Source organism: Acinonyx jubatus, chromosome B3 (assembly GCF_027475565.1).
Source record: "Acinonyx jubatus isolate Ajub_Pintada_27869175 chromosome B3, VMU_Ajub_asm_v1.0, whole genome shotgun sequence".
In the NCBI taxonomy this organism is placed as follows: domain Eukaryota; kingdom Metazoa; phylum Chordata; class Mammalia; order Carnivora; family Felidae; genus Acinonyx; species Acinonyx jubatus.
In genome coordinates, this window is record NC_069386.1 from 37,841,586 (window position 1) to 37,852,407 (window position 10,822).

Genomic DNA, 10,822 nt, shown 5'->3' on the forward strand with positions numbered 1-10,822 from the left:
ACCACCACTGAAGCACATTCCTTTCCCCTCCAGCCACTACACTGCACAGAACAAGACATCTGGGACAAATCCTGGGCCCACCCTCCCCTTCCATACTAGGTATCAGAAGATCTGTGATCTGACCCTCTATGTGCCCCCAGGCTGGGTGCAGACTCTCCAGAGGGGACAGACTGGAGGAGCTCAGAGCCCTTCCAGGCCCAAGAGCCTTTATTCTTCCAGCAGGTCTCACCCCCACAGGCCCCCCAAAGCCACCTAAGATGCATACACCCCTAAGATGCTACAGGCAGAAATGTGCAAGCCCTGCAGAGCAGAGGTCAGAACAGGGGAACTGCAAGCTTCTGGCCTGCCAGAAGCCTCCACCTGTCCTCACCTCTGTTCCAGAACCCAGGGCCTGCTCAGGTAAGCAGTGCTGGGGGTGGCTGTGTGTGGGAAATCCCAGGAAGAGAACAAAGAAGGGAGGCAGTTCTCAGAGGTAAATAAAATATCTGGCCTTCTCGCCTCCTCCTCCAGACACCTCCAGGACCCTCTAGAAAAACTGGACACAGAATTGACAATGATGACCATGGCGGGCCCTGATATTTGACACCCAAGGGATGCTGGGAACAGTCAGGCAAGAAGGTGGTCTCCACTTTGAGAGAGGAGCTTTGCTCCAGAGTATACAAAGGAACAAGTGTGACAATTTATGAACACCGGTGACTCTGGCCGTGAATGATCTCTAACACCCCGTTTCACAACTTGTATCCACCTGGATATAGGAAAGTATCGCGTTAGGTATAAATAGCCTGGGATAAACCGGGAGGGGGGCGAACGACTCTGCGTTGGGCTTCCGTCAGGCCTGCCCTTCTCTTTCACTGTCTATGAAGCTACGGCGTAAGTTAGGTCCCTGAGGCTGCACTGAGAAAACTCCAATGCACAGCCTTTTAAGTCTGCCGGAGCCGTAAAAAGAAGGTGCCATTTGACACGTGTGCCCCGATACCCACTTCCCGGCCTTCCCGCCAGGGTGAGGCGCTTCCACCGCGGGCTCCCACGCACCAGGGGCACCCGGGGTTGCAGCCCCAGCTCCCCCCGCCCGCGGCGTCGCGGACCGAAGGGCCGCGGAAGGGGGCGGGGAGGGGAACCCCCCCAACGCTCCCGGCCGGCGCGCGCGCTCACCTGGCCCGCAGAGCCGGCTGAAGTGGTAGGGGTTGCAGCACACGGTGGGGCCGTCGGCGGCGGCGGCGAAGCTGTGGCAGCCGCACAGGGGCTTCAGCTCCACGGCGTGCTGCAGGTCGGGCCAGCGGAAGAGGCGGCCGAGCAGCAGCTGCGGCGGCGCAGGCTGGCCGCCCAGGCGGAGGTCGGCGCGCGGCACCAGCACGCAGCCGCCCGGCACGCCGCCGCGGGACTCCACCGCCTCCAGCAGCGTGTCCAGCGAACGCTCCTTGAGCCGCTTCAGCAGCGAGTACGTGACCGTCTTGAGTTCCTGCTCGAGCAGCAGCAGCCGCGAGCGGGCTTCGCGACTCCGCCCGCCGCCCGCCGCCTCCAGGGCCGCCCCGGCCAGGGGGTCGCCGGCGTCCCGCGGCGCGCCCGCGGCGTCCCGCTCCGAGAAGAGACAGCAAGTCACAGTCTCGCAGTCACTTTCGGGCAGCCAGCCCGGGCCTCCCGGCTCCGCCGCGTCCAGCGGGGAGCCCCCAGCGCCGGCCCCCAGCTCCGACATGGGCCTCGGGGGGCCCCCTGCGCGCCGGCGCCTCCCCGCGCCCTGGGCGCCTCGCTGTCCCACCGCGTCCCGGGGCCGCCGCGGGGCTACCGGGCGGACTTCGGAGCGGCCGCAGCCTCCGCCTTCTCGTGCCCGCGGGGCCGGCTCAGCTCGGCTGCCCAAGCTCCCATCCTCGTCGCCGCCGCCGCCGCCGCCGCCTCCTTCCTCCCGGTCGGGGACCACACGACTTCGCCAAAGTCGCCGCACCAGCCCCGAGCGTTTGGACCTGAACATACGATATCCTTTGGCGCCGGGGGTGGGGGGGAGGCAGTCTCCGGTTACCGGGGGTCCGTTCCGTCAGCGAGGCGCCGGCTGCGCGGGCCGCAGCCCCACATGAAGCTCCGCCGCCGGGCGCCGTGCAGGTCGCGCACAGCCTGTCGTCGAAGGGGCGCCGCAGGGCTGCAACATGAGGGAGCTCGCCGGGCCGGGACGGCGGGGAACACGCGCGCGCCGAGCCGCAGTCCGCGCCGGGCCAGCGGCTACATGGACCCCGGCGGCCGGGCTACTCAGCAACTCCAGCCCCGGCGCTGGAGGGGGACTGCAGGCTGCCCTCCGCCAGAAAGACCCCGCATGGGCCGGCGAGCCTTCAAAAGTTGCGCGACTGGTCCATGAGCACAAAGCGCTCCCGCCGAACCCCCCAGATGTGTCCGGGCAGCCCTGCCTTTAAAACCCAAACGCTTAACTACATGGGCTTTTCCTGCAGGATCCGAAAGGCCGGCTTGTTGATACCTTCAGCTTCCTTCTTACTCCCTGCAAAAGAAGGGGGGGGGGGGGGAGGAAAGAAAGAAAAAGAAAGCCCAAACAAAACCAAAATCCTGGAATTGCATGCACGAAAAGCCAACTCCGTCTCAGGTCCCAGGCGCTAGATGCACTTGGAGCAAGTTTCTCCTGAACGCGGGTGTCAACACATGAGTGGAAACTGTAAAAATCCCAAAGAGCTGTTGGGAATCCTTAATTAAAAATGCAATCCACCGAGGCAGAGGTCGCAGCCCGCCCCACGCTGCGCTCGGACGCCCGGGGCGCCGCGGCTGCAGAGGTCGTCCCCCTCCCCCCTCCACAAAAAGTGCCTCCCGGTGGCCCCGCGGTCCCTGCGAGGTCTGGCGAGGCAGCGCCCGGCGGCTCTTTCTCTCAGCTCGGCTCCCTCGCTCGCTCCCCCGCTCGGCTCTCTCTCTTTTTTGTTCTCCTCAAACGCACACTGAGGGCCCCCGGAGGAGCGCCGCGGAGTCATTGGCTGCCTCCCATCATATGCCAGTCTAGACACTTTGGCGGCTCCGCGGCGCTGATTGTTGCGCAAACAAGGTTTCAAGTTTCTTAACTCTTAAAGGAGAACACGTCCCATTGCAGGGCCCGAGGCTCCGAAGGGCCGGCTCCCGGGGCGGGCCGAGCTCGGGCTCCCGCCCCACGCTCGCCCCGGCACCCCCGCCCCGAGCCTGACAGCGCCCACGGCCCGCTTTCAAGCCCGCGTCGCGCCGCGGGCACGGATGCGAGCGAGCACACCCCCTCGCGCGCGCGCACACACACGCGAGTTACACAAACCACGGGCGAGCGGCGCGAAGGCTCGGTGGACACACTGAGACTTGGATGCAAACGGGGCGCTTTGCCTCTCCCTGGCTTGTGCACAAACTTACAAACACACATTGCACTTTAGAGTTGGGCCAAACCCCCATCCCAGGGAAGGCTAATAAAAATGGGTGTGCTTATGTGCCTTCCTGGCCTGAGTCTCTTGGGAGCAGGGGGCGGCCGATTTGTTACGGTAGCGGGATCTTGATGACACAAGGTCTCCACACCCCCTGTCGCAGTCAGGGGTCTCTCTGCGGGGCCAAATGAGGGACCTGGGACGCTTGGCGCAAGGGGGCTCCAGGCTTGCCCGAGGTAGCGAGTTGCAGAGGGTGGGGTAGGGGCGGGGAGTGTCTCCTCTCCGGCTCCTCACGGTCGCCACGGCTCTCCCTCGGAGCTAGGCGGGAGGCCAGCAGTCCCGGGCCCCCTCGGGGCCGGGTGCTTCCTCCTCCCCTTTCCCCAAGTGATTCTCTGCACCACCGGGAGGGATGTGGGTAGGGGTCTTGCTCTCCCCTGCGACGTTTCACCAAGGAAATGGGGATGGGTTGGGGGCAGGGTCCCGGCCCACTGGGTCCGGGACTGGCTAGGGGGCGCGGCGGCAGCAGCGGGCCGCCCGGCGCGGGAAGGGTTAAGGCCGCTCCTGCCCCTGGAGCCGGCGCGGCGGGGTACCTCCTCGGGCGCGCTCGCTCGTCCGAGGGTGGCAAAAGTTCAAGCTTGTAAAGTCGGGATTGGTCCCGCGCGGAGGGAAAAAAGGCCTGGTTCCCCCCTCCCCCCCCGGGCGCGGCGCCGATTGGCCGGGCCGTGGGGCGGGCACCGCCCTCTCCGCGGCGCGCGGCGGCCCCGCCCCCGGCGCGGCACCCCGCCCCTTTCCGGGCAGGAGCCTGGCCCCGCACTGAATGAAAGAAATTCCGCTACTCTCATTGGCCCGGGGCTGGGCGCCATTCCCCCGCGGGGGCCGCGGGGGCGCGGGCGCGCGGGTCTCCCCCGGGGGTGCCCACGTGTGGGGCTGGCCCTTTGAGTGTGCGGCGGGGCGAGTACCCCGCGGGGCTCGGAGTCTGTGTGAGCGCTGGGGGAAGGGCGGTGTATTCAGGAAGGACTCGAGCCATTTGCTGAGCTGTACCTGGAGCCAGGTACTGTTCGCGCCGCGCTCTCCGGGAGACGTGATTTTTCTTTCGAAGGGAAGACGGGGCCGAGAAGCTTCCTCACCCCCATCCGCTACTGCTTTGGCCAAATCAAAATAGCTGTCAGTGTCCTGTTTGAAAAACGAGGGTGACGGTGCCTACCCTGCGCTGCTCACAGGACCGTGAGGATCCTTTGGAGAGTGTGCATTTTAAGCGCACAAATCGCAAGTGAACAGGGAGATGAATTTTCGCCAGTGAATGCAACACTTATGTAACTAACCAGCACCCAGAAGCCCATCTCGTGGTCCTTTCGGTCATTTCTCGCCCCTGGGGGAAAAATACGAAGAATAACTCAGTGTCAAGTGTTTTCTTTTATCGGGGTATTCGCTGGTTTGGCTGTGGATTGCAATAATAAATAAGTCGGAGCTTATTGACTCCTTACTGCGGGCAAGGCCACGTTCCAGGCATCATAAGCATTCAGTCACTGAATTCTCCCAACAACCCTGATAGGTGGTGTTATTATTTCCCTTTTACAGATGAGGAAACTGAGGCACAGGAACTTGCCATTCAATTCGCCACTGACCAGATAGTGTTGAGAGTGCTAAAATGCTAAAACCAGATAGGCATAAACCAGTATGTATGCTCACCCCACAAGCTAACGCTGTGTGGGTCTGTGTTTCCAGAGCATACCTTCCAGGGCAGTGATTTTCAAAATGTCCACTGGACCTGCTGAATCAAAGTATTATGGGATGAGGCCCCAAACACTTGGGGGTAGGTATGGTTGTTACCACTATTTTACAGATAAGGACACTGAGGCACAGAGGCTTTAACCTGCATAAGCTTTCAGTTAGTTGCAGAGGCGGGATTTGAACCCAGCCAGCTGAGCGGGATAGGTGCAGGGATGAAGGTATGGAATGGGGCAGCAGGCTGGAGATGGGTTACCTTCTTCCCTGGGCAGTAACTCATAGTTTGGCTTCTGTTCTCATTCATGCAGAGATGCAACATTAGGGGCGAGGTGCCATTAGGTGCCTGCTGGATGCCATCTGAGGAGCACTGAAGCCAGAGTCTGGTAGGCCTAAGTTCAGTAGTGACCTTCCTAAACTTCCCTCAGCTTTATAAGCCTCTGGGTTCTCATCTGTAAAATGGGAATTGGGGTCATGCTCCAGGCGGTTACCAAAATTAAATGACATAAGGGCCCAGAGTCATCCCTCATTACAGGAAGATGCCTCTGAGTGGAGATAGCATCAGGAAGGGAAGGGCACTGATAGTTCGGTCCACTGTCCTTGGATTCTCAGGGCCCATCCAGCCCAGCACTGGCCCGCACTGCGACCACTAGAGGGTGTGTGAGAGCCCAGCAGGGCAGGGCCTAGGAGCCACAGCCTAAGGGTACCCTCCTGGACTGCCCTCCAGAAAACAAGCTCCAGTTCCCTGGGGGTATAGAAGAAGAGGAAAGTGCTATGCCAGCTGATGTTCTGCACACCCCCGCAGCCACATTACTCACAAAGTAACTCACAAAGAAGTGATCCTAACCCCTCAGATTCAAAACTGCTCCCTCCCCATTATTCCAGTATTTTCCCAAAGAATCTGGTGCTTTCTCTTTGCACTGCTTCTCCCAATACATAACCGTACGATTCCATGTCTACTCTCCTCTGCCTCTGGAATGTAAGCCCCATATGGGGAGAAATGGTGAGCTATCAGCCGCCCCCCCCCACCACCCACAGCAGTGCTGAGGGAGTAGAGTCAGAAATAGGCCATTGGAGACCACCCTGTGCCATCAAAGAAGGTAATTCACACGAAACCACGTTGCCCATTCCTCTCTGCAGTCCCTAGCACAACGCCTGTCATGTCATGGGCACCCAGTATCTTCGAGGTGGTTGAATTCAAATCTCTCACTTCACCAAGCTTCGTGCTCATCATCATCCTGTATCAAACATTTATACGCACTACCTAATCAAATCCACCCCCCCACCCCAAATCAGCACAATGAAGAATTTAACATTCTTACTAGACCTGTTTTCTAGAGAAGGAAACAGAGAGCATAAGTAATTTGTCTCTGGTCACATTGCCAACAGATGGCAGAGTTGGGACTTGAACCCAGGGCTGCTTGCCCTGAGGCTTAACTTCTCAACACCTGGTCCTGGATAAGAAAACATGGTCCTTTGCCCTTGGGAGTTTCCATATTAGCTGGGAAGACACGGGCATGAAACAACAGAAATAATACAAGGGAGCACTTCCTTCTTGCTGGTGGGAAAGGGCAATCTCTAGGGGCCCCTGCTTATAAACAGAAGTGCCACAGAAGTCTGGGCAACATCTTGCTGTGGTCAGATGGATTGGCAAGGTGAATGATTCATCCTAACCCAGTTCACAGGAGCCTGATGGATAAACCAAGGCCACACGTATTAACTCTCATAGAGAACAACTATAGGCCTAACTGGCTAAGTAGTATCATCTGGCCTTTTGGAAGGTAAATCTACTTGGCCCTAAATAGGGGAGTCAGGGCCCCCAGAGGTGGCAGACAACACTTCTGAGGTTTTGGTGAATGCTTTGTACCCCCTGTCTCTTGAAAACATGCACACGTGCATCAATGGAACCTTGTGTTCATTCATTCAACACATACGTACTGAGTTCCCATGGGGTGCTGAGCCATGTTATAAGTGCTGGGATCCTGCAGTAAACAAAACACAAAAATTCCTAAGTTCAAGGAGTCTAGTGGGAGGACAGACCAGAAACAAAATAATCAGGTATATAGCATATTGGAAGGTAAAGGTGCCAACGTCAAAAATAGAGCAACGAAGAGGAGAGAGGAATGCCAGGAGAGGGTAGGTATGGTTCGGAGAAAGTGGCAGGAAACGCTTCCCTGGGAAGGTGTCATTTGAATAAAGTCTTTTTAAAAAAACAAACAAACATGTTCTTTTTAAAAATATATATATATATTATTTCAATTTTGACAGAGAGAGTGAGAGAACGAGCTGGGGAGGGGCAGAGAGAGGAGACAGAAGAACCAAAGCAGGCTCTGCACTGACAGCACAGAGCCCAATGCGGGGCTCTAACTCACGAGCCGAGCCATGAGATCATGACCTGAGCAGAAATCAGACCCTTAACAGACTGAGCCACCCAGCCACCTGGAACAAAGTCTTGATGGTGGGGGAACGAATGATAGTGGCGAAAGAATGTTCCAGGCACTGAGAAGAGCAAATACAAGGTTCCAGAGGTGGGAACGTGCCTGGCACGTTTTGGGACCATCAAAGAGGTGATGCTCTGTGAGAAATGCTGGGGGACAGATTGAAGGGTCACACAGGCTGTTGTGGGGTCTTTGGCTTGTCCTCTGGGTGAGCTGAGCACCCCTGGAGGTTCTAGAAGAGGAGGGATTAAGTTCTGCCTTGTTTTAACTGGCTCCCTCTAGCGGCCATGTGGAGAATAGACTCCAGGGGACAGAGCTGGGAGCGAAGGCCTGGTGGGGGTGGTTGCAGAGACCCAGGCAAGGCCATGCCTAGCTTGGGGACAGGCGGTTGGATCCTGGACACATTTGAAGACAGAAACAGCATGATTTGCTGTCACATATCTGGGAGTGTGAGAGAACATCTAAACAGTGTACACATGTTATTAACAGTTATTTACTTGACTTTTAACATCAATTCACTTAGGGCACCGGGCTGGCTCAGTCAGTGGAGCATGTGACTCTTTGAGCTCAAGGTTGTGAGTTCAAGCCCCACACTGGGTGTGGAGCCCACTTAAAACAAAACAAAAAAATCTGTTCACTCTTATTTAGCCTTGTCATAAGCAACAATATCCACAGAGTCACCAATGTGCTAGTTATATTTATCAGTTTAAAGCAAATACATAAAATAGTTTTGCACATCACCAAATAAAATTAAAATTAGCCCCGGGACCACCTGGATACATGCAGCGCTGAGAACACTAATTTAACCAGTTGCTAATCTCACCTACTTTCAGGCTTTTTGGTTTGTTTATTTGATTGTTTTCTTACTACTTTCTCCCAGAAAGAATGATTTTTTTTTCCCCTGGTCCTGTCTATAATTATGGGACCCATTACCACAGCCCCTATGAAGTGAATGCTGGTTTTTTTCTTGGCCCTCCAGGCAACCTCTGCTTGGGCAGTACAGAGAGTGGTTCTTAACCATTACTTTGTTAAATCCAGCAGACCTGGGTTCAAATGCTGTTCAGCCACCTCTTAGCTATGTGGCCTTGGGCAACTTCCTTTACCTCCTATGATAGCTCCTACAACCAGGTGCTATCTTACTTGTAGGTTATAGATTCCAGATGGGGAGCCTGAGACTTAACTGCTAATAATAATATTGGGAGATCGTTTGAAGATTAAAATGCTTAGCACATGGGCACCTGGGTGGCTCAGCCAGTCAAGCGTCTGACTTCGGCCCAGGTTATGGATCTCGCAGTTGGTGAGTTTGAGCCCCGCATCAGGCTCTGTGCTGACAGCTTGGAGACTGGGGCCTGCTTCAGATTCTGCCTCTCTCTCTGCCCCTCCCCTGCTCGCGTTGTCTCTCCCTCTCGCAAAAATAAACATTAAAAATAATTTTTTTTAATAAATAAAAAATAAAAATAAAATGCTTAGCACCGTGTCTGGCACCTAGTAAGTGCTCAGTAAATAGTGGCTATTATTAGTGAAATGAGCATGGAGTCAGTCTTTACCAGGTTAAGCCTGGGTAAACAGGGTTGCCAAAACTGACGTCAGTTTCCTCATCTTGGACCTCCTTGCCCAAGGTGGGAGTGGGATGAGTTAGGTTCCACCACACGGAAGGACTCAGCAGCTCACCGTGAGAAGTGGCCTGGAGAAGGAAGGTTGGCTGTGGAAGGGACCAAAAGAAACTTCCCTTTCCAGCGCTACCGGTCACATCCCTTGGGCTGCCCCTGTTTTTCCACTCTAAACAGTCTTTCACAAGTGCAGAGCCGAAGGGGGCAGGATGGGGGTGCCTGGGGAGATTACGTAGTACCAGGTAAGGAGGGTTACTCGCCCAAGATCACAGGGCCAATTGCAGGAAGCCAGGAATCAAGTGGACGTTTTTCTGACACGCAGGGCTCCTTGCCCCTTTTCCCAGTGCTTCGGTCGTCTCACCCCAAGTGCGCTGAGGATGCAGTGCAGGAAGTAGGAGGGCAGGCCCTGGGGTCACTGCTTGGGTTCTCATTCTGGTTCTACCCCTAACAGAGTCGCCTTGGTCACCTCACCTATCCTCACTAAAGGTCAGCTCCCCCTCCCGAAAATGGGCTTAGTAGTAATAGTACCTACCTCCCTGGGGTCACTGTGATTATTGACTGGGATTATTATGCAAAGCATTTAGAGCTGTTATTCTTATTCTGCTCTGTGTGGATGCCCCAGGAGAGGGCAGCGCCCTGTACTTTACCAGCTTTCAGAAATACGGAATGAGTGAATGAATGATTGAATGAATGAATCTCATGATTGTTAAGAGGGCTGGAAGCAGTTGCACGGAGGTCAGGGCTGTGGATTTGCCGCAGTGCGGCTGGGTTACCTGTACCCCCTACGTAACTCACGTCCTTCTCAGGCTGGGCAGGGGCAGTAGGGCGGGGAGGGCTCAAAGAATTTTTCCGGAGACTTCACTTGACTCGAGGATGGTGGAGAAATTTATTTTTATATAGCGTAATACAGTCCATGTTTAATATTAAAGCTAACCCAGGGGCACCTGGGTGGCTCAGTCGGTTAAGTGTCTGACTTTGGCTCAGGTCATGATCTCATGGTTCATGGGTTCGAGCCCCACGCTGGGCTCTGCACTGAGCACGCGGAGCCTGATTGGGATTCTTTCTCTCTCTCTCTCTCTCTCTCTCTCTCTCTGCTCCTCCCCTATTCGCACCTTCTCTCTCTTAAAATAAATCAATTTAAACAATAAGTAAATAAAGCTAACCCAGATGTATCAAGAAATAGTATGCAAGGTTCCTGTGAGCTTCTGGCAGAGAAGGGAGACTTGCAAAGAATGGCAGCTTGAACAGCATGAGAACCCCGCCCTAGGCTGACCCCGGGGGGCCTCCTGGAGGAGGCTCACTCCTTCAGCCTTCACGGGGACCCCGAGTGAAGAGACAATGCCCAGGGATGTGGCCCCTTTATGTCTCAACAACAGGTTTCTGCTGGACACTTGCTAGAGGCCAAAGGCACTTGGGCAAGGAACCCTCCCTCGGGGACTGGGAGTTTATCCGAAGAAATGTCTGTATTCAATCATGCCTCTATACCACCGTGGCCAGAAAGAACCTTCTAGCATTTCTCTCTGACCCTGAGGTTCCCACAATGAGAACCTTCAATGGGTCCCCATGGCCCATGCATTCAAAAGTAGCTTCCCAACCCCACCAGGGGCAGGTCTTACCTCCTGTCCCCTCCTGCCACGTGGACCCTGAACAGGAGAAGGCCTGCTCCTCAGGACACCCCAAA

The 10,822-nt window shown here is 56.0% G+C and overlaps 1 protein-coding gene across 2 annotated transcripts in view; it reads right to left on the bottom strand.

The window, feature by feature from the left end:
- The window catches only part of SMAD6 (SMAD family member 6), a 76,385-nt gene extending 72,407 nt beyond the window's left edge, over window positions 1–3,978 (bottom strand). Inside the window, exon 1 of one of the 2 annotated variants that reach the window (XM_053223842.1) lies at window positions 1,153–3,978. In XM_053223842.1, the coding sequence (XP_053079817.1) occupies window positions 1,153–1,966 (814 nt within the window). In that variant the 5' untranslated portion in view covers window positions 1,967–3,978. The remainder of the gene's footprint in view (window positions 1–1,152) is intronic. The other variant, XM_027067597.2, reaches the window with a different exon arrangement.
- Window positions 3,979–10,822: the final 6,844 nt, after the last annotated feature.